We start from the raw sequence: 23772 nt of genomic DNA, 5'->3' as shown, positions 1-23772 counted from the left end.
AAATGTTACTGCTCACTGTGGCTTGATATGTGAACTATGAGAGGTGCGGTAAAGTCAAGCATTACCTGCCCTTTGAAGCATCACTGTTACAATGGGGTGTTATGTGTGTGTGGTGATATGTGTGAAGACTGGAATAGATGTTTGCTGTCATGCACAGTCATGGTTTGGTGTTGAGCGCAAATCTAGTTTGTGTGCACAGCGGTCAAAGGTGGCTGCCCTTAATATGACTCCAATCAGTGGAGTGTAGAAGGTGTGTGTTATTTCTGCGTGTGTGAGTGTGTCGCACCTCTGCACACTTTGCAGCAGCGGTCTGTGAGTGTGATCTGCTCTGACTCTGGGCAGTTCAGCTCTGGACAAGTAGTCATCTCAACCCTACGCATACTTCGATCCTGCAAACACACAAACAAGTGTTTTTTTCAATTAATCAAAGTCAAACATCCAGGTTAAAATGTTAGCTGCTAATTAAGATGCTAGTTTCTGAGAATGGTAGCGTTTTCTAAGCTGGTTCAAGCAACAAACCAACTTCCAAGATCATCCAGATGATTTCTGGAACATGACCAACCAGCTTGACCAGTTTGGACGAGCTATCATGTTCCAATTATGAGCTTAAGATGGATTTTCAAATTCAAATGCTGCTTGGAATTCAAATTCATAATTAGACAGAATTCAAATTCAGATTCAAATTCTGCCTGTAATTCAAATATATAACCAGACCCAGATAGAATTAAAATTCAGATTCAAAAGCTGCTTGGAATTCAAATTCTTAACCAGGCTCAGACAGAATTCAAATTCTGCCTGGAATTCCAATTCCTAACCATGCCTAGAAAAAAAAATCTAATTCTCCCTGGAATTCCAATTTATAACCAGAACCAGATCGACTTCAAATTCTGCTTGGAATGCAAAATCATAATCAAACCCAGACCCAGACAGAATTCACATGCTGCTTGGCATTCCAATTCATAACCAGGCCCAGGTAGAATCAGCGCCAGCAGAACTCAGATTTCCACAGAATTCAAATTCCCATCATTCATGTCATCCACCCATTGTGTGTTTATTTATGACATATTATGATTGATCATGCTTTCATCTACAAATAAGAGTGCAGTTCTCGCAGCTCCAATTAACACATCCACCTTACACAACTCAAAAATGAGTGCAAAAAATTGCAGAAGGGTCAGATTCTGGTTTGGGCAAAAACCTTCCGACCATCGGCCTGCAGTTACACTACTCACCCTGCATTCAAACAGCAGACAGTTTCCCTCAGAGTCGTGTACGCTCTTACGATCACCTTCCACGTACACTCTTCCTCTGAACAGACACACGGCTAAAGACGGAAAGATATAAAGAGAAAAAGAAGAAGAAAACAAGGAACATGCGAGAAATTAAGAGGATAGAGACAAAACAAAGCGCTTTAGAGCGCAAACCAGTAAAGCATCGATTGAACTAGCATGTTAGATTAAGCCAACCAGAACGCAGTGTTAAATAAAGCCCTGGTCATCAGTCAAACTGCTATTAGCTTCTGCACATTAGCTCTGCTCACTCAAACACAACATGCTGCACACTGGCCTTGAATTATTAATGATACCAGAGAAAGTGTGTGACAGCGTTGTGTGTGTGTTGACATTCAAATTTGTGGCAGCGGTAACCTAGCAACACAGGGATGTGGTCAGTTTGTCATCAAGACCGGAGAATGATTATATAAAAGATTTTGGGTGGAAAAAGATAGTGAGGTGAGAATCGAGAAGATGGAGAGATAAAGGAGCAGGCATGAGACAAAGGGAGAGAGAGGAAAAGTTGTAAAATATATGCAGCTCTATAGATGCGTGGCCTCATTTTGTGTGTGTGAGTGTGTGTACTCACGCTGGCACTCTTTACAGCATTCTCCAGGCATGTAGATTGGAGCTGTATCGGGAGGGCACTGAGGGGGTGGGCAGAAAATACTCTCACACTCCACTGTACCATTCTGCAGGTGGAACACACACATCATCCTCATCCTCATCTTCATCATCATCATCATCAATAAACAGCTTCACAATCACATGATTCAGCAAAATAAGCTAACAGAATCAGAATCAATTCATGAGTGATGCAGGCAACTTAAAACAAATCCCAACAAATACTTGTGCGTTCCAACACTGACAACTACAAAACATCTAGATTTGCCAAACTTCTGTACTATGGCTTCAAAACTTAGCATTTTATCTTTAATAAATGTACAATGATTTAAGGATGTTTGGATATTTTATTCTGTGCTGAAAGCAGGGAATCAAAAAAGGTAATTGAGACTTTTTATCTCACAATTCGGCCATTTTTTCTGTGCAATTCTGAGTTTATATCTCAAGATTCTGAGACTTTTTTTCTCATAAAAAAGGTCATAATTGTGAAAAATAAACTTGCAATTGTGAGAAAAAAAGTCTTAATTGTGAGAATTCTGAAAAGTCTGAATTTTGTATTTTTTTCATTTCATGGTGGATACAAGCTTCCATATTACAGAGCCCCGGCTTAAAGGGACATGGTGATGTTAAAAAAACATGCGAGGAAAACTCGTATATTTCAATACTTTTACGTTTTCTACAAAACTTTAGCTTTCCTCTGAGAAATTTTGTGCACTCACAAAAACTTTATGATGGAAATAAAGTAGGAAAAATTATATTTTTTAATTTCGTTTAAAATCGTTTTGCTATAATAAAAGCAAATGTTTCGTGAGCGAACACAAAGTTTTGGGGAGAATGTAATACTTTTGCAAGAGAATGCAAAAGTTTTGTAACAGCATTAAAAGCATTGAATTTTTTTTCCATCACCATGTTCCCTTAGGGTACAGGAAAATAATGCTTCCCACACATAGTAGTCACATCATAGCTTGTTTCCATAATTTGCACAGTCATTCATGTCTCAAATAGCTAACTATCAATGAAAAATAATGATTTCAAGTTTCTTTGTCGCTGAAAATCATTGCAATTGTGAACGGCCCTTGAGTTTGTAGTTTGTATAGACATCTCTTGTTTAAAATCCCAAACAAACAATCCTAAGTTTCCCCGTCCTGGGAATTCATGAGCTTACTGAGCATGTGCAGTTTCTGCATCCATCTATCCAAGCATCATCGTCCCTGTATATCTCTCCGTTCAGGGTACACGTCCTCTCACAGTAACATCCATCCAAGTACTTCATCTTCTCTTCGGCAAGTGCCAACTACAGCACAATAAAGACACGAGGAAGAAGAGAGGCTGTGACTGAATGATGAATCAATATAGTGGGAGGCGATACAAAAAAAGAAGAGCAAGCAAAAAATAAATGTCAGAAGGAGAGGGGAATAAGAGTTTTATGATGAAGGCAGCGTTTGTGGTGTTCACTCTTAAGGACATTAAACAGACCATAGCAAATAAAAACTAGTGACATTTAACACAAAAAGAAAAAAAAATAGATTGAAGGAAAAATCAAAAGTCTTGTGTTCCCACAAGAAACTTTGCGTTGGCTCACAAAATGTTTGCGTTCTCCAGAGTAACTTTGTTTTTTCTTGCAAAGAACTCTTGCGAGCAAACACAAAGTTTCTCAGGAGAACGCAAACATTTTTCGAGGGAAAGCAAAAGCATTAAAATATGTTTTTTCCTCCGATCTCATATTTTTTCCATCACCGTGTCCCTCTTGGGGCTCCGTACACTACAAACCTTGTGTAGTGGAAAGAAATTAACCAAGTCCCAATAAGATTAAACACATCTCTAACTCACTACCTTTCTAAACTATTAACAATAGCAACATTAGCATCCTAAAGTACCAGTAATATTTTTTGCCACTCTTCACCATATAAGTAACCCCCAAAATATAACAAAAATTAATTTAAAGCCCAAGTTAACCCTAACAGACCACCTTCTTTTGTCATTTTGCTTAAAACCACATAAAATGCTTAGTTTCAACATTTCTCATCTAGTTCTGTGCAAAGCATGCTGGGAAATAGAAAATTCCCTTCTCAAATAAATGATTTAGTCCCAATGCAAATTGATTAAATAAACTTGTATATTACAAATTCAAATTGAATGAAATGAAAAACAGAATGAAAATGAACGCGTTTTTTTTTCAACAATTATTTTGCATTAGCATCGATTAAATCAAACAAGCAGAAAAATCTGTTTCTGAAGTCAGACTACCCCAATGCTAAACATTTTAACTTGCCTTGTTTGATGTTTTAGCTAAAATATCTTGAAGTTCCATGATCTTCTGAACCAGTCCATGGAAATCATTACAAGTGGGACAAGCTGCAAAAGTGGTGAACGTGCATTAATGGCATTTCCAGACCAGTGAGTAAACAGAGAGCTTTTTTTTTTCTGTGCCGTCTACAGAGAGCATGCACTTACTACGATTGAGATCTGGGCACTGGACGATGTATCCATGGGGTACGACTACCAACTGAACATCTTGCATCACTCCCTGACAGAAATATATTGCAGAAAGCAAGTCAGAAAGATGTAGACAGGACTAATGTACAACTTTTACATATTTTATGGTCAATTTTCAATGTGCAAGGCTATGTTGTACCCTGAAGAATCCATGGGCGTCATTTCTTTGACCAAGCCAGATGTTTGTTCCTCTGGGAAAGTCCATAGATGGCATCTCCATAATCCTTTCATAAATTCTGAAAGCAAGTACAAATAAAAAGCAATGAGTGAACACTGATAAGTACGAATACAAGGCATTCAAATCCATATCTGTTGGTACTTTAATTTTCAAGCCATTCACCTGTTGCAGTCAATATGGAGCACCACTTGGGTGGCGCTGAATGCCAGGGAGACTTTGTGCCAGTGTCCATCTGCCAGACTATAGGGGAAGACCTCTTTCTGCTGCCGCTGGTCTGAGGTTTGGAAGAAGAGACGGATCTCATTACGCAGACCGCTGCTCTCTACCTCCAGAAACCTAAGGAGGAAGCCAAGGAAACAGATTCACTTCATGAAAAGTCATAATCATGAATCAGTTGCTTAAAATCTTATAAGAACTCTGGGAAATAACTGCTGCCATAGCTCTTATGTTCCCATGCACAATACCTCTGCAGGTTAAGCTGACAATTGGTTGTTATTAAATTCTGGAATGTGGAAAAACAGCAGGGAAAAATGGAGCTATGGGGAATGTGTGAGTTCTGAATGAATGTGAAGACGAGCAGTGATCCATGAATTTCTTGGCCAGTACTCCGAGTGCTGACCTTAAAGATGTGGTAGAATCAATACTGTGAGTGTTTAAGAAATGTCAGTGGACACTCTAATCAGAAATGTTTCAGACATTCCATCGGGAGAAGAGATTGTGTGTTCCTCTGAGAAACAGTCAATTAAAATAGAAAAAAATAGAAAGAAGGTTTTACTGGAGCAAAAGCCTAACCTCTGGATGCACAGATAGGTGAATGAATGAATGAATGAGAGAGAGAGAGAGAGAGAGAGAGAGAGAGAGAGAGAGAGAGGGAGAGAGGGAGAGAGAGAGCGAGAGAGATAGATAGACAGACAGACAGACAGACAGACAGAGGGAGAGAGGGAGAGGGAGGGAGAGAGAGAGCGATAGAGAGATAGAGAGAGAGATAGATAGATAGATAGATAGATAGATAGATAGATAGATAGATAGATAGATAGATAGATAGATAGATAGATAGATAGATAGATAGATAGATAGATAGATAGATAGATAGATAGATAGATAGATAGATAGATAGATAGATAGATAGATAGATAGATACCTCTGTTCTCCATAGTGGATGGACAGCAGTACTCCTGAGCTGAACTTCTCCTGTTTGAGAGTCAGTAGAAGAGTGAACTCTGTTCTTCCTCTCAACTTCTGAAGAATTCTCTCTGCTGCCTTGAGGGAAGCTCTTGCATTCCTAGATGAGCCTGATGGAGAGAGTGACAAAAAAGACAGAAAAGGAGAGCAATACAATACATTAAAAACATATACAATATATATAACAGAACAGATCAGACAGATGAAAATGTTTGATCCATCCATCCTGTTATGTCAAGTACTGTACACAACAGAATTATCAGCTTGTAAATGAATTTGTTAATCATTTAGGCTCATAACTACACCAACTGGTACCAAACAAAAGCGGCATAGAAGCAGAAAGCAAGTGACTTTAGTTTCCAGACCATGATGGAGATAACTATGGCCGTTTTGCACCAAAAGGGACCATCTGGTGAAATGTATGTTTTAAATATCCACTCTGGAGCCAGTGTGAATACTGAACTAAGCAGAATAAATGAGCGTGATAAATACCAAGGGGTCAAAGTTTTGCTGGTTAGCATGGTCGGGTTAACCCCCGCTGAAAAGAAACCATACCATCTGCACCTAAAAAAGGATTTTTCACCATAATGTCTATTCAGTTTTTTTTATTGTGTCAAAAAACAACATATACAGTGCATGCATTTTATTACATTGCTGCCTTTTCACATAACAGAGCAGGATAGCAAATTCTTGATGTGATTTTTCAGAACGATTAGTCAAATAGCATCAACAGCTCTAGGGCCTGATGTATAAACGTTGCATGTAGGCTACGCACAAAACCAGCATATGTGCATACGCACCACGCACATATTGGGATTTATACAAAATAAACTTGTGAGCACCATCCACACAGGCCCCTAAAACGCATAAAAAGTTTTCCGTTTTTAGTTGGTGACGTGTAAACGACCCCTAAGACTAAAAACAAGACTAAAAGAAAACATGATCATGACAATTATATAAGCATACAAATTACATTTTTAAGGAAATGAGGATGGTAGACGTGGGACACGTGGCTCGTGACACTGACGTGAGTGGCAATAGCACAAAATAAAAAGAAAGAGACAGAGACAGAAGGAAGGAGGAAACACACTGGGAGACGTGATGAGTTGGCTAAGGCGGACACAGGAAGTTGACTGTCTCCTCTGGGACGAATGTTTAAATCAGTCCTGTCAAAACATAAGAAATGTCTGGGTCTATTCCTCTCAAAAGGTGAAAAAAAAAATGCAACACACACACTCGCACACACATAAAGGCCAACCGGGGAACACTAATGTTCTGTAGCTATTGTCAAGTAAAGCTCAGGGGAGTTGTAAGCTGCAGCCGTGAGCCTATTGTATGGCAGGAATAAAGCAGAGTTTCGCCGCCTTCATTACTCAAATACACTGTATGACAGTGAGCTGAAGCTAACCTGGTAACCTCAACAATCCACAGAGGACACCACAGCTGATCTAATGGATTCCAGGACGGTTCCTCTGGGGTAGTGCTAGGAAAACAGGTTTTTTTCTGACACCTCTCTGATTAATTCCCATTGGATCTAGGAACTGCTGGCTATCTGCTAGGAAATTATGCAAATGACCAGTAATGACCCTTTAAATAAATAATTGTAAAATCTATATAAAATAAATAACTGATAAAGAGCTAAATATTAAAATATAAATACATGGTTACAAATATGTACAGACAGAGTTAGCTAAATAAATAAATAAATATATTTTTTAATATTTATATATTAGTTCATTTTTAAATAAACATAAAAGCTAGTTTATTCATCGCTGACATTCAAGTTCCCAGTTTTCAGGCCATGAGGATACACTCGCCTTTCAGCAAGGAAGGTTTTTGTTTTTTTTACATCATGATATAATCAATCGCTCCAAGTTATCAAACACCCCAGCCCAGCTGCGCCTCAAGAGAACCAATAACTTCAATAATGATAAATGAGAACTGTGCTCCTGGGAGCAAGATAAACACTGTGTGATGCAAATTATGTAACTGTCAACACTATTCTGGCAGAATTTAAATTAAAAACCTTTCAAGAAGGTTGTTGGGAAGTTTTTTTCTAGTGATGTCAAGTATCCATGCCAGCAATAATATGAGCAATTACATCTAAAAAGCACTTAAATTGATCAAAAGTCAGACTACTAATGATGCAAGCACTTAAAAGTGTGTCCTAACACCATTGTAACGAACAGTACCGTAATGATAGTTTAAAGCCAATATAAAAAAATTAAAAAATGTAAAAAAACTCATTTACAACTGATGAATTATTCACAGCCTATTATAATGACAAATCGAACAAGTGTCTCTCCTCAAATTAACACTGCATTAATCAGAAGACATAGGTCCATTATTCCTTGCCTCAAAGCTGTGTGACCAAGGCTTGGGATAGAAGCAATGCAGCAGAGATGAGAGTATTAAATTAACAGTTTATGAATGAAAATTCTGTCATTCACTCACACTCTTATCTTTTCAGTCTGCTAAACATCTTCTTTTGTATCCCACATAAGAAAGAAAGCCATACAGGGTGAGTAAATGATGACATAATTTTCATTTTTGAGTGAAGTATCCCTTTAAGTCTCTGCAAAATATGTGATCTTACTGCAGTCACAATGGCGAGACATGGAATCTCAGTTGTGGGATGCAGGTCGAGTGATACGAGTGACGTAGAGTATTCGTCTGGTCCAGGCCGCATCCTCGGGCAGGAGAAACACTTAGCTAATGTCCCTCTTGACTGCATACTCAAATAGCTGATGAATAAGCAGGAATCTGATCCTGGCACTTAAAAGACCCAGTCAGCACCAGGTCTAAAGGAAGAGGTACAATTGTGCCAAACTTCTTTCTTTTATTGTTTGCTGCTATCGTTCCACCCATTTACTCATTAATTAATTCAGTCAAGACAAGTTATTCAGCAAAACATTCACACTCATATTAGCACTGGGCACTGAAATGTTATACATATAAAACATTTTAAGGGCAGAGACTCAGCTATATCTTTTGGTTTGTGTCCATCAGGATACAATTAAAAGAGGAAATAATCAGAAAACTTAAAGTATATAAAGGGATAGTTTATACAAAACATTTCAATTCTGCCTTTTCCCCACTCTCATGCTATTCCAAATCTTCTGTTGGAAGTGTCTTATTTAAGACATTGTTTACTGATAATCTTCCCATCCAGTGGAGTCAGTGAGAACCAGATTAGTCCAATTCATGAACGAATCATTGAGGTTTTGTGAACTGGCTCAACAGATTCATTGAAGAGAACCGACTCGGGCCACTGGCCTATTTTTCTATCTTTGCTCTAGCTTCTACAAAAATATGCATGATGGACCACTTTTATGATACTTTTTGGGGCTTGTTTTGACATTTTGGAGCTTGACAGCCTCAATCACTGTCATTATATTAAGAACAGTGTCCAGGATATTCCAAAATTCACCTTCTGCAGTCCACAAAAATCATAGGGGTTTAGAATGATGAGTAAATAATGGCAAAATTTTCACTTTCGGATGAATTATTCACTTAAATTTGCACACAAAAAAACTAAATAAATAACTACCATGACATATACATTACTGTGATATAGAATTACTCCTTCTATTAAAGCAGTGGCGGAACTATAATTTTACACATGGAGTGGCCACATTAAAATAAATGCTGCTTTCAACAAGAGATGAAATTAAATTTCAATCCGCATCAAACTGCCAGTATAGTGAATAAAATTTTGGTGTGGCACACTGGAAGGCCAATCATATGTCAGGGATGTCCAGTGGAATCCAGGACACCCCTTTGGCTCCGCCACTGGATTCAAGATTTTGTTCATACTGCCCACCGACACTTACTGTACACAATGTCTGGCTACAGTGTCACAACAGCACGCTTAGCCTTGAATTACCTCTGATATCTGCCCATCCTCCCCTCTTCTCTTTTCTCCTTCTTTATAAACAGCACAGCAAGGATGTCATTGACGGACATTGATAGGTCTCTCATCTGCATTCTGCACATTTATGACCTTGTCTCGGAGCCTGTCTGTTAGATCCCAATTCCGCAATCCCACTGGCATTTACTGGAGCGCCAATCAATACTGTGGAGGTGCCACCTGCCCAAATTAGAACAAGACTATTGCTTCCATAGATATCAAATGCCTCTGCTTATCCTAGAACACCGGAATTTATTTTTTTCGCCAAATGTATGCATCCTAAGTCTGTCTAATGCAGTGTGTACCTTTTGTGTGTGTGTGTGTTTATGGGTGTACAGTTGCACACGTAGATTGTATCCAGTATAAATACATTCACCAGAACTGCAGTGCGGAACAGAAGTGATGACACAGATGCTGGCTAACTGCAAACCCAGAACGTTACTGCATGCATTAAAATCTGTCATCATTATAGGTCATGGGAGTGGTGACAGCATAGAGCTTAAGTGAATAAAAGGCTGGCGGTTTTGTTCTAAGGTGCTGAAAAGTGGTTGAGCCAGAAAGCAGAGAATGACCATCACCATTGTGCCCTTGAGCAAGACACTTAACCCAAACTGCTCAAAGTGGGATGTCAATCTGGATAAACAACCACATATAAATCACCAGAGGGACACCAATGCTATAGACAGATCTGCTAAATCTGTCAGATCTGGACAGATCCCTCCAGATGAACAGAACGGAATTTGATTTAATAGAACAGAACAGACAAAATTAGAAACACTAAACAGAGTAGAACAAAGTAGAATAGAACAGGAATAGAATAGAATAGAATAGAATAGAATAGAATAGAATAGAATAGAATAGAATAGAATAGAATAGAATAGAATAGAATAGAATAGAATAGAGTAAACTACACTGATAATAGAGTATCAAAAGAATTGAATACAGCAGATCAGAATTAGAATAGAATAGATGGGGAATAGTGTAGAATAGAATAGAACAGACAAAGAATAAAAAAGAACAGAACAGAATACAGTAGACCAGACATATGGAATGGAATAGAATCAGACACCAAAGAGCATAGAATAGAATAGACCAATAATAGAATAGACAAATAATTGAATATAGTAGACATTGAACAGCATGGAATAGACAGAATAGAACAGAACAAAATAGAACACAGTTCAGCAGACATATAATAAAACGGAATAGATTAAAATATACTAGACGTACAGTATCACAGCCACACACACAAATACAGCAGAATAGAATAGAACAGAACAGAATAGAACAGAGTAGAGTAGAGTAGAGTAGAGTAGAATAGAGTAGAATAGAATAGAATAGAATGGAGCATAGAATAGACCAGTGAACAGAACAAAATAGAGTAATTGTCGCGTTTGGTCTGTGTTTGAGTTGGATTTCACTGTCTCTAGATCAGTTTCCTTTGTCTGTGTTTATTTGTTACTATGGTTTTTGATTTATCCTGATGTGTGCCACCTGTGTCTTGTTAATTATCTTGTTATCTAGTCCCAGTGAGTCCCGGTGTATATTTAGCCCTGTGTTTGGTTCAGTCTTTGATCTCATCGCTACATTGTAGTTGTTATGTTTATCGTGTTTTTTACTCCTGTTACCCTGAGATAGTGTTATTTTGAGTTTATTTAATTAAAGAGACTGCTTGCAAATAGATCCAGCAGTTTTTTTCCATCTATGTTTCAACCCTCGCTGACAGTAATAGAATAGAATAGAATAGAATAGAATAGAATAGAATAGAATAGAATAGTGAACAAATGTGATTAGCAGACAATGACATGAAAAACTTAATGCTTAAATGCTAGAAACTGAGTTCTTTAATAACTGATCCTATTTATCATACTGTAACTCTAGAGCAATAAACAGCATCATCATGGCATTCAGAGTGGGCCATGGAGCCAGATGTTATTCCCTTCTCTACTCACTGTCCTCATTAACTGCATCTCCTGAATGGGATGACAATTCTTTGATGGGCAAGAACTTGCTGCTCAACACAGGAGCCTGTTTACTCCTGGGACTGATGTTTCACTGTTGGGTTGATCCATTTTTCATGAGAGATTAAGTGGGATCTGGAATTATGCCGTTCTAAACCAGCTGTCTGCCTGGCTGTTTCCTCTCACCAGATGTTCACAATGGATTCCAATTTCTCTAAATTGACGAGGCTCAGTGCGAATGCTTTTTCTGGAAAGCTGCTCTGATGTCAGTTACACTGTGACGCTTAAACAAAATCAAAGACCCACATGCCAGTTCAATTGTCTTGTGAAAAGCCAGTTACTTGTACCTTCAAACAGATATGCTCTGCTCTCATTGTGGAACCCCTGGACCTGGGAGACTCCAGCACTTGACCTCACAAGATCAAACTCCTGGAAAATGTCCACATGTAATGCTGGATCAACCCCGAAACCTGAAACTAAGGGAACATTAACATGAGGAATCACTTTCTCTGATACAGACAGAATTGAATAAAACAATTAAATATAGTGAGTCGCATTCTATATTTGTAGAAAATATAAAATAAAATGACACTTTACTTCAAAAATTTGCTTTTGTAAAATACACTGATGACCACAATGATAAATCTGGTAAAACAGAAAACCACTTAACATAATAATATATATTCAGTTTAATCAACACTGGCTTTTCCATGAGCCATGAATAATAAACGTGATCATACAAACTCCAATACATCATCACAAAAAATGAATGGTACATTAACAAAGAAATTAGCATAAAACACCCTAGTGTACATAGCTTACTATTTTTTTTTTTCACTTAAAGAAAATATATCATTTTGATATTTAGTAGTAAATATTATATTTAAATATGTAGTCATATATATATATTTTTTTTTCTTATATATTACACACACACACATATATATATATATATATATATATATATATATATATATATATTATATATATATTATATATATATATATATATATATATATATATATATATATTATATATATATATATATATATATATGTGTGTGTGTGTGTGTGTGTGTGTGTGTGTGTGTATATATATATATATATATACACACACATATACACACACACAAACACCTATTAAAAGCCTATTATACAATTATAAATTACTTCAATAAATTTGCACGTTTTATAATATTTTTATTATTATACTTTTTACATATTAATTTAATAAGTTGTATAAATAGCATAAATGTTACATGTGATCATAATCCACTGAGTAGCCTAAAATAAAACCAGTTGATACAGGTACCCATCCTGTTGTTGAAATTCACTAGCAATAAGACATCTGACAAATACTGAGCTTACCATAGAAAAGTCCGACAGCGCAAAGCGCAAAATAAAGTTTGAATAATCCCATTGTGAAGGAGGGGAGAAAAACGCCTATTCCATCATGCTGGTGTTCTGCTGGAGGCTGATGAGATGCGCATCAGTGATACATCTCCAAAAAACGCATCCTCAAACCTTCATTATACTTCGGCAAAACTTTAGCAAATAAACACGGGGATATAAAGCAAGAGTGAAAACTCCATGAGGCGAAAATTCAGCTTGTGGAGAGATGCAGTGTCCTCTTGTGAATGAGCGGTCAGTGGAGAGATGCAGGTGCGCCTGTCCTTCGCTTACGGCCGGAGAGAGAGGGAGAGAGAGAGAGAGAGAGAGAGAGAGAGAGTGTGAGATTGAACACACGCACCTGCATCTCATAAATACTGCCACCTGCTGGTCATGCACATGAACATGTTTAACATGACGTTCACAAAACATTTAAAGTTTGCAGATACATTAAAATACAATATGCGCAGACAGTATCACAATAATAGCTTTTATTAAAGATGTTAACACATTACGCATTCATATAGTTAAAAACCTGTCATTCATGAAGTTTCACACAGATGGCTAGTTGATTTTAAATGTCTATTTCTGTTTTACATTTTTGCTGTTTCATGATTTTTTTTTTTTTTTGCATAACTGAATTAACTGTAACTGTTTCAATTTCGCTGAAAAGCCATAAAACATTAATGTTATTTTTGTTTTAATTTTAAGTGAAAGTTATGAAGTTATAAAATACTGGTATTTAAAATATAATGATATATAAAATAAATAATTTTAATAATTATAAATCAGTTATTAATTATTCTTGACTTGACTTTTTTTTTTAAATGGGCTACTTTGAAGATTTAACTCTACTACCCAATATGTTAACGATATAAAATAACTAATGTAAATCAGTGGAGATTAACTGATTAAATATTCATCCACTAAAGTCATATGGACAGGATTTTGTTGCTTGGATATTAACTAAGACACGTTGCCATGGCATCTGCAGTGCATTTGCATATGATGAAGGGTCAAAGAAGACGGTCATGTGAGGCAGAACTGATGATTGCAGGACCAATCAAACAGGTCATGCATCCAGCAAGAATTTTACAACAGGACGAGTCAGACTTGCACCCTTGACACATGAAGCACAGCACTGTGTTAAAATGGTCTGCTTTCTGAAAATTTTACAGTTGCATCTGTTATCTTTCCATGCAAATATGGCTGCAACGCAGTTTGTGTGTGCATGTGCAGTGATAGCTCATGCATTATTAATGAATCATCTGGATGGCAAACCTATAAATCTGATTACACGATCCCTCCGTCACTTATTATTTATTAGGCCACTATAGCAATATGCATTATATTAATGTAAGTGCATATAAACCAGAAACCAGCGGTGAAAACAGAGAAAAAGAGAGCGAGAAAATGTTGGATGTCATTGTGCGCACCTTTCCGTTTCCATAATGACAGCTCAAGGCATCACTTAGACAGAAGGCAACATAAAAAGCAATGCACAGGGAGGTAGCTGTCCTCGATATACATGACAACAAGTGTTTCAGACAACAGCCTGTCTGCATGACAGTTTTTGAGGCCTCCATAAAAGCAGCAGTTGGGGACTGTAGTATAGGCTATAAGTGCTGTGATCATTATCTTAACGATAGATAGACAGACAGACAGTTTAGTTAGTTTATGATGACTGGTTATGCTGCTGAAAAAAATGTTTAAACCAGTGGTTTTCTGGTCTCACAACCTGGTCAGGCTGGTCTTTTGGTGGGTTTTCACTTTTCATCTTAGTCATGCCGGAAGACCAGCTTAAACCATCTAATACCAGCTTAGGCTGGTTTAGGGGTTTTCAGCATGGTATGGGTTGGCGTTTTATACAGCAGTGTAAAATACACAGGAGACCAATGCACCTATGTACATCTACACCCCATAAAAATGACTAAAATGCAAAGATTCAGTATTACAGTATCTCACTGCTGCTGAGAACTTGACAGGTTTGCTGTGGCATCTGTGTTTTTAATTAATCAGCACAAAGCCATCTTAACCTAAGCCGCCACTCAGAGATGACTGCAGATCCCTTTTATCCAACATGACTCTTCACTCAAACAAGCACTCATTGCTGTCTCCACTTCACTAACGAATGAGCCTCTCTAAACCTGTGAGAGGCACACACACAGCTCTGCAAGTGCACCATGAAAACACTTATCCAATGTACAAGAACAATTGCGGAGGATGGAGTGTTATCCTGACATCACAGACAATGGAGTGTTTCTCATCTACAAAAGCTTGTTCCTCAACCTGAGTCTGTGTCGCTAAGAAACAAACAAATATTGCACTGTGAATGCTAAATGATGTTATAATGCAGGTTTATTTAAAATAATTCACAAATAGTATAGAGTATAGCATAAGGAAAACGTTAAAGTATAGTTGAACTGTATACTATTTATGATTTTACATTATTATACATTGCATAATAAATAAAACATTCTGAATATAAATAAAATCCAGACAGACAGACAGACAGACAGACAGATAGATAGATAGACAGATAGACAGATAGATAGATAGATAGATAGATAGATAGATAGATAGATAGATAGATAGATAGATAGATAGATAGATAGATAGATAGATAGATAGATAGATAAAGGTGAGATGGATAGATGGATGGAAGGAACAAAAAAATATAGAGGTACAATGCTGACATCTAGTGGAAAATCACAAATACGCATTTTCTTATCTCTAAATAGGAGGAATACTATTGGCTTGTATATATTTGGATATTTAATCATCACAACATTACAATGTAAAGTATATTCATTTTGCGATTTAGCAAAAGATTACAAAGTGCATTTATCAAATAATTTGATACTACAAAATTGTATAAATATGTAATTCTTGAGGTGCACTCAGTAATCAAGGGACCAGCTGTGTTGTGCAACTGACCAAAAACAGACAAAAGTGGCAGTAGAAAGTCTAATATTTCTGGATTGAAAAATAACCTGTGAATTGACACACACACACACAAAAAAAAAACATTACAAATTTGCAAAATATGCAGTAGCAAAGCACATAGTTCTCCATGTTGCTAAAAAAGTAAACCAGAATATAAACAAGCATAAATGGGCAGCCTAACCTCAAAATGACTCACGTGTACACATCCTCAGCAATGACTGCTTATCTGAAAATTATCCCATAATATCATCAACTTGACTGTAATGAATACCCAACTGTTCTGATTACTCTCTTTATCCTTTCTTGTCAGTTTGTTTAGATCACTTCACTGTGCGACATCATAAGCCATGTGAGCCAGTGCGAGTGGTCAGAGGTGAATCTTGTTGCTGCCACAACATTAGCGTGATTCAGCAGTCCTCTGGTTTAAGGGCTGCACACACTACACACAGCCAAACGTGAAGACCTCTGGCAACCCGTGTCATGCCATATTAACTAACTGCTTTGCCAATATATATACTTTTTCCAAACACATAGGAGGCGTCCCCTGCGGGCTGGATCTATAGTACGTAAAATCAAATCTACCAGATCAGCTGTATGCATATGCAGCCTGCCATATGGAACCCATCTGAACCAATCATAAAGCTCTGAGTGCATGTGGCCCACCAGCAGTCTCTTCACCTTGGACCCTCTTAAAAGGGATTGTTGCCAAATAAATCTGTACAAAGTGTAGGCAAGAATGTTATTCTGTTATAAATGTGAATGCAGGTGATGCCTTTAAGCACAGTCATGCAGGCTGGACATGAGCCAAAGCCTTTTCAGGAGGTCAGAAAACAACATTGTGCAATTAGATGAAGATTTCTAAGAAATCTTTTTCATTTCACTAATAATTTTCTCAAAGTACATTGTATATTGCTCTCATGTTTAAAAGGACCTAGAAGACATCAATGCTATTTATGTACATATATTTAGTGTACGGAGAGTCAGCCCTATACTTGAGAGTGCATTTGTCCATCTTTATGTGCATTTCTGAGTGGAAATGTCAATCTGGCATGTACCCACTCAATGTATGATTCATTATGTTTTTAAAAAAAATTATTTGTTCTTTTTTTGCGAATTGAATTCAGGTGGACTTTTGCAGAGCATGAAAGTCTGACTTGCAACTAGACGCTTCATAAGCACTTTCATCAGGTCATTAGTGAAGCATTTGTTGATGTTGACTTTGCACAACTCATTTACATTCACATCAAATGGACATCAAGCAATGATTCATTTTGCAATCTTGCCTTCGCCACATTTTCAACAGAAGTCTCCACATGTCCAGCCTCAAAGAATAAAGAATAAGATTCAGCACCATGGACAGCAACCATACAGTGCGCCGTTGCTGTCCATGGTGCTGAGTCATATTAGCTTTTTGCTTCTTATTAGTAAAAAGAAAGCATTTGATTACTTTATTGAAAGTCTCAAATAAAATAAAAATAATGAAAAATAAAATAAAATAAAAAAGAAATGCTAAAATGCTTGTCTGTTTGGAAGTCAAATATTTTTCTAAATAATTCACCAAATCTTTTCAATCTTTTCTTTACTCTCTGCTTTATGTTATGGGGGTTTCTATTAATTTGTGCTCAGTAACAACTTAGTGCTTTCATTTAATCAAATGTTAAAAATAATAATACTTACAGGATGTGTAGACTTGGGAGCTGTGACTGGTGATCTCATACCTAACTGAGGAAGAGAGTCATAGTACATCTATATGATGAAATGAGACAACAAGTTACTGAGAGAGACAGATATCAGAGCAGACAACCCAGAAAATGAACAGATAATATAAAATATGATGCCCTGCATTTAACAATGTTGCATTGCTTGAATACACTGCATGGAGCCCCACTGTAAGTCATTCATTCTGTTCAACCTCACGTGGAGCCAAAAGACATGATATATACACTTCTTTGACACATATAACATACCAAACCCGACAATTGTCAGTATAAACAAGACTGGGTCTTTTCAGGATAAAATGTAGATATTTGAGGCAAAGAACTTTCTCATCAGGTTCAATTAGAAGACTTTAACAATACATTTTTAGAATTATTATAATTATTAATGAAGGTGAAGACAGTTACTTTCATAATGTTTTTGAACAGCATTGAAGAACACTATACCATTCAAAGAGCTATTTTTTTTTTTTTTTTTTTAGAAATTCTGAGCTTTCTAAGAAAAGATGGATTAGTTAGAATTGGTCAGTAAAGGCATTTGTAATGTTTAAAAGATTTAGATTTATAATCTAATAAAACATTTACATTCTTTTGAACTTCCTATCATTTAAATAGCCTGACAAAAATATGCATTTTAAATATATTTTTTAAATATAAGAACAATTGTTTTCAATATTGATAATAATAATAATAATAACGGTTTCTTGAGCACCAAATCAGCATATTAGAATGATTTCTGAAGGATCATGTGACATGAAGCTGAAAATTCAATTTAGCCATCACAGGAATTAATTACATAAAAAGCCCAGTTATTTTAAGTTGTAATAACATTTCACAACATTACTATTTTTACAATAAATCAAATAAATGCAGACTTCGTTAGCATAAGACACTTCATTCAAAAACATTTTAAAATCTTACCAACCCTAAACTTTTGAATGGTAATACTTCAGCAACAAAAGAAAACTATTTTTAGTTGTAGAGTTTTATCCAGTCACCTCATCTTTATCACTTGTCAGCTTGTTTCAGTCACATCATCATATAAGATGACATTTTGTCCACAAGCTATTTTCATCCCTGAACATTTGAGAGGAACACTCACTGTTTTATGACAGTTTGTAAGATTTTGCATCTAACTATAGTCCTCCTGTCTTGTTTGACCCATTTCCAGCTGGCTAACGTCATAGTTACATTCAGTTTTACATCGACCCGTCATAGCCGTACATATTGTGCCTTGAGGGTTGGGTGGCTTATGATCGTAGTCACAGTGAACATCCAACCACATTAACACAAATGTCTGAGGTCAAGTGTCTCATACCGAGCACATGCAGCACACAATGATAAAAGGAAAAAGCTTGATCATACCATATTCCAAAGGTTGTTGGGTTTGGCTGGATCACTGTGTTCACGCTGAGTGCACTGGGCCTTAATAAGCAGACACAGTGTTCTCTGTCTGTGCTCACCTTAAGTGTTCGCTCTGACTCAAAAACACAGAAAGTATGTTTCCTTCCTATCAGCATACACATTTTACAGCACCTCAAAACACTGAAAAGACAAATAATAATAATACTAATTTGTGAATGTTGTACCCATTTTATAGATACATTGATTTTTATTTGTATTCTCCCACATTAATTAGAATGGAATTAAATGGAATGGAATGGAACTAAAACTAATTGAACTGAACTGATAATACAATATAATGTAATGTAATGTAATATAATATATAATGTGCATGAATATAAATTTTATATTATATTATATTATATCCATTCCATTCTACTCTACGCTGCTCTACTCTACGCTGCTCTACGCTGCTCTACGCTACTCTACGCTACTCTACTCTTTGTATCGTATCGTATCGTATCATATCAATATTTTTTTGGAATCACTTCATTTAATTGTAAAATGCTAGACATACAACATACATTACTTATTTTTATTTCTTATATCTATTTATTGTAATCCATGACATTTTCCAGTCTTTGGAATTATTCAAATGCTTCACTGAACACTGACAAGGCTGAATTAATTAAAAACCCTAAACTATTTATTCTCTACAATGACTATTTAAAGTGCACGACTCACTGGCGTTTTGGGTCATGTAGGATGTCAGAAGGCAAGAGCGCCAATCACCCAGGTTACTCTGATGGGGCAGATGACAGGAAACAGAGAGGGTTAAAGAGGTAAGAACGCAAAATCGAAGCGGGCAGCCGGCAGGGATTGGGGGGGAAGAGGCATTAGTCACCATCTGATTGAAGGAACGGACACAATGGACTATGACAATCATGCCATCATCACGCACGCATACTTTTCATGCCCGCCCCCTTCGTTCCTTCCTTCTCTTTAATGGGCAGATTCGTCCCTCAGCACCTAAACTCTGGACACTTTAAATAGCAGCCCGACCCCTTGCTGTTCCACAACCTCTCCTCTCCTCTCAGAATGTCTAGGAGCCTGAAGCAAGGTATTTCCATGAAGTGACAGAGACTCTGATTCAAGGAGACTGGCTAGCTTTTTGAAACCCCCAGTTAGAAATCAAATATTTTTCATCTGTGAAATATTGTGGATGTATTTCTCGGTGGAACTTATATTTTCTCTAACCCTCTGCTTCTCTGCTCTCTGTCTCTATTTCTCTTTCTCCCTGTGGGTTTGTCTCTGCCGGCAGTGGCTGTGCTACTTGTGGCACTTCTGTGCCTGGATCCTCATGGCCGTGTCGGCTCTACACCCATCTGCGCACATGGGCCATCAGGATGCCACGTCCCGTCCCTGGCAGATCTCTTCGACAGGGTCATTCAGCACTCTGCCAGAATGCACAGCCTCTCCAACGATCTGCACTCAGAGTTTGTGAGTCACATCTGTCTTTTCTTCTACCTCTAATTGTTCTAATGCAACTGTCATTGTAACAAAGAGGTTGTAAAATGTTTAGCAGATGCTAAAGTAAAGTTTTATTTCTACATTTTGTAATGCAAGTGCATTAGCTTAATGAACATTTCTGATCAAATGTATCAAATAAGCATGATCATATTTTAAAATCTATGGTTTGCAAATATGGATGATTATTACCAGAAACTAAAGTATATTAATGTTATCTTAAAGCGGGAAAAATGTCAAATGTCAAATGTTGTTAAAAGTCAAATCATGACACAAGCACACACAAAAAATACAAATTACAATCTGACTGAAATATTTGTTATTAACAAAGATAAAACTCTCTTTTTGATAAAAATCAAGTATGAATTAAAATAAAAACAGACTTTTTAAAATATTTAAAAGTGAATGATAATATGTATTAACAGCTTAACAGCAAAAGGAACTTTTCTTTGCTAATAATATAAAGTATTAATTTAAATAATAACAGACATTTTAAGATTTAAAAAGTGCATAAGATATTTAGATGTCAGATATTTTATTGTACATAATAAGAAAATGCATAATAGCTTTTAAATGAAATGTAAATTATCTAAATATAAAAGCTATATTATTTGTATATGCAATTTGATGAATAAAGTTATTCTAATGTTTAATCTCTAATCTAATCTATGTTCATTTTTTTATTTTTGTTTAAAGGAACAGTATTTCCTGCCCAGCAAAAATCATATCGGAAAGATATATCGCAAATGTCACACCTCCAACATACTGACTCCTAATGGCAAAGAAAATGCACAGAAACTAGCTGTGAGTATAACATCCTAACAAACCCTTCCTAAAAAAAACATTCAGATTGCAAGTTCAGCTCTAAAGTGCATTTATCACATCGAGCATCTGTGATTCTGCTGCCATTGAGTTCTCTGATCCCACTGCTGTCTTATCACCTCTGTGCCCTTGAGCAAAGCACTTAACCGCAGCCCGTCCCAAGAGGACTGTCCCATCAATTAATGTACTTAAAGCCACATCTGCTAAATTAAGTAACCCAGCAACCATCTCCTCAAACTCTTAAGCCTCATTAGCTGATTTTCTGCAGTTTCAGCTGTAGAAATGAGAAATAACTTAATGCATACCTGTAAATCTTTAAACGGTTTACATTTTGTGCCTCAGCGTGAAGAGTTAACCGAGGTGATTCTTAAATTGCTGTTGGCCTGGAGGGACCCCCTGTTCCAGCTGCACCAGAGCATGGCTCACCAGCAGGACTTCAACAGCTTCAGCAGTAACAAAGCCCTGGAGATGGGTGACATGGCCCACGAGCTGAGGAAAGGGGTGGAGAAAGTCACCGAAAAGGTAAGTCACATCAAAGTAGGAAATAAGAAACGGAAGTGCATGGTTAAGAAGGTTCAGGAGAGGAGTATATGACAAAGGCCAGAGTGTGTCTGAGTCATTTATTAGAAATAAGCAGAAAAGATAGGTGTGTGACATCTGTGTGATTGTGAGTGTGTTTTGCACTTTGATTTCCTACTATATGCATTAGAGATGATTTCTGTTGTGAAAACTTGTGAAAATAAATAAATAAATAAATAAATAATATATATATATATATATATCCACACTTAAAAAAATAATTTAGGCTTGTCACACCTGAGATGTCTTTTTTAAAATGTATAAACTGATAAATCAATAATCATTTTGACACAATCTGTTAAAACAATATATAATTTTAATTTTAGTACTATAATTAACATCTCATCCATGATAGTAAAATTGTTTGAAATTATTCATTTAAATTTATCTAACACATTTTTTTTCTAATTATAAAAAAAAGAGAAAAAAGAAAAAAATACATTCCTAAATATTGTGTAAGGGAGAATTTGGAATAATTTAATTTTCTTCATTTTAACAAAGTATTTACTATATTTGACAAGCTTAACCATTTAACCTTATTCAAGTTATTGCAAGAAAAAATAATAACATATACGGTTAAACATTTTCTTTATTTCATGGGAAATGCATAGTTTAATCAATAACTAAACCAACATTTGGCCTTTATACTATTAAATGTTTTTATATTTATGTAAAAAGACACATTAAATCAAACATCCCTCAAAATTTGGAAAAGGGTTGAAAAAATGTAAAATAATAATAATAATAATAAAAAAAAAATTCATATCATATCCTAAAATAAAAAAATAATAATAAAAAAAAATCAGTTTGAACTCCTGCGGTTGACAGAGTTTATGAACTTTTCTGATTTGTGGACAATGCCTGCAGCACTGTGATTCATTCATTGTTTCTCTCTCCTCCTCTGTCAGATGAGGGTACTGGGAATGCTTGGAAACTCTGTGACAGGTCTGTCGGCACCAGAAGCCATGCTTCCTATATCTGACAGCGGAGAGGCCATGAGTGACTACGAGCTCCTGTACTGCTTTCGTCGCGATTCTAACAAAATCCAGAACTATCTAAAGATCCTTAAGTGCAGAATCGTACCTGAGCATGACTGTTAGGAAAAAAACATGGGCCTTTTACCTGCACTAATGGACTACACATGCTGGTCCCCACTTATCAAGCATGTTTGACTCTGTACCATCAATTAAGAGTTTATTTGATCCTAATTGCTTTGCTACTCCAAACCAGTTCACTGCTATAATTATCAAAACATAAATAGTATGCAGCAAGAGAGGGGGAAATTGTGTTTCACCTCTAACTGGAAATGATCTCTAAAGTCAATTTATTCTTTAAAATATTTTTTTTTTATATCTATCTATCTATAATATCTATTTATATTTCCACATCAGTTACACTCATTTTAATCTTTCTTTTTTGCTTTCAAAATTTATCAATCAATTTTCGCTGAATGAACTGACAACACAAAATTAAAATAAAACTGTAGATTCTTCAGCAGAGATGCAATGTTTACTGTATTTATTAAAGAATATGAATTAATCTTTAAATGGTGTTCCAAGCACATGTCCCACAATACAACACTGAACACATACACACACCAACACACACACAACACACACGCATACGCGCACCCATGCGCACACAACACGCACGCGCACACAACACGCACGCACACGCGTGACAGTATAAGCATAGAGCAAACATTTCACTCATGACTCATTAGGGTAGGACAAAACTACACGTGCTTTGGGGTGAATACATATTTAATTAAATTATATCTGGCCTCGACTAATCTGGATGGAAGTTGTGTGTGTCTCTAGCTTGCTCTC

General features: G+C 36.4%; 2 protein-coding genes across 2 annotated transcripts in view; one reads left to right on the top strand and one right to left on the bottom strand.

The window, feature by feature from the left end:
- nell2b (neural EGFL like 2b) overlaps positions 1-13271 on the bottom strand; it is a 44112-nt gene extending 30841 nt beyond the window's left edge. The window contains exons 1-11 of the mRNA XM_084111509.1: positions 12990-13271; positions 11970-12098; positions 5711-5861; positions 4732-4905; positions 4531-4627; positions 4350-4422; positions 4168-4250; positions 3061-3189; positions 1861-1963; positions 1233-1324; positions 287-389 (exon numbers count right to left, since the gene is read on the bottom strand). Of these exons, the coding sequence (XP_083967635.1) occupies positions 287-389; positions 1233-1324; positions 1861-1963; positions 3061-3189; positions 4168-4250; positions 4350-4422; positions 4531-4627; positions 4732-4905; positions 5711-5861; positions 11970-12098; positions 12990-13041 (1186 nt within the window). The 5' untranslated portion in view covers positions 13042-13271. The remainder of the gene's footprint in view (positions 1-286; positions 390-1232; positions 1325-1860; positions 1964-3060; positions 3190-4167; positions 4251-4349; positions 4423-4530; positions 4628-4731; positions 4906-5710; positions 5862-11969; positions 12099-12989) is intronic.
- A 6758-nt stretch (positions 13272-20029) lies between these two features.
- prl2 (prolactin 2) lies at positions 20030-23442 on the top strand. Its single transcript, XM_084112556.1, has 5 exons — positions 20030-20135; positions 20337-20515; positions 21239-21346; positions 21707-21886; positions 22852-23442. Exons 1-5 carry the CDS (start codon positions 20114-20116, stop codon positions 23041-23043), a joined length of 681 nt encoding a protein of 226 aa, XP_083968682.1. The 5' UTR covers positions 20030-20113; the 3' UTR covers positions 23044-23442.
- Positions 23443-23772: the final 330 nt, after the last annotated feature.

This window comes from Abramis brama, assembly GCF_963993115.1.
Source record: "Abramis brama genome assembly, chromosome: 4".
Taxonomy (NCBI): domain Eukaryota; kingdom Metazoa; phylum Chordata; class Actinopteri; order Cypriniformes; family Leuciscidae; genus Abramis; species Abramis brama.
This window is presented reverse-complemented; position numbering and strand designations above follow the sequence as displayed.

Bases quoted from the DNA above. Each gene is read 5' to 3' on its own strand.
- prl2 (XM_084112556.1), top strand. From the start codon at position 20,114: ATGTCTAGGAGCCTGAAGCAAG. The intron at 21,347-21,706 runs GTGAGTATAACA...TTTGTGCCTCAG, and splicing joins AAAATGCACAGAAACTAGCT to CGTGAAGAGTTAACCGAGGT. The intron at 21,887-22,851 runs GTAAGTCACATC...CTCCTCTGTCAG, and splicing joins TGGAGAAAGTCACCGAAAAG to ATGAGGGTACTGGGAATGCT.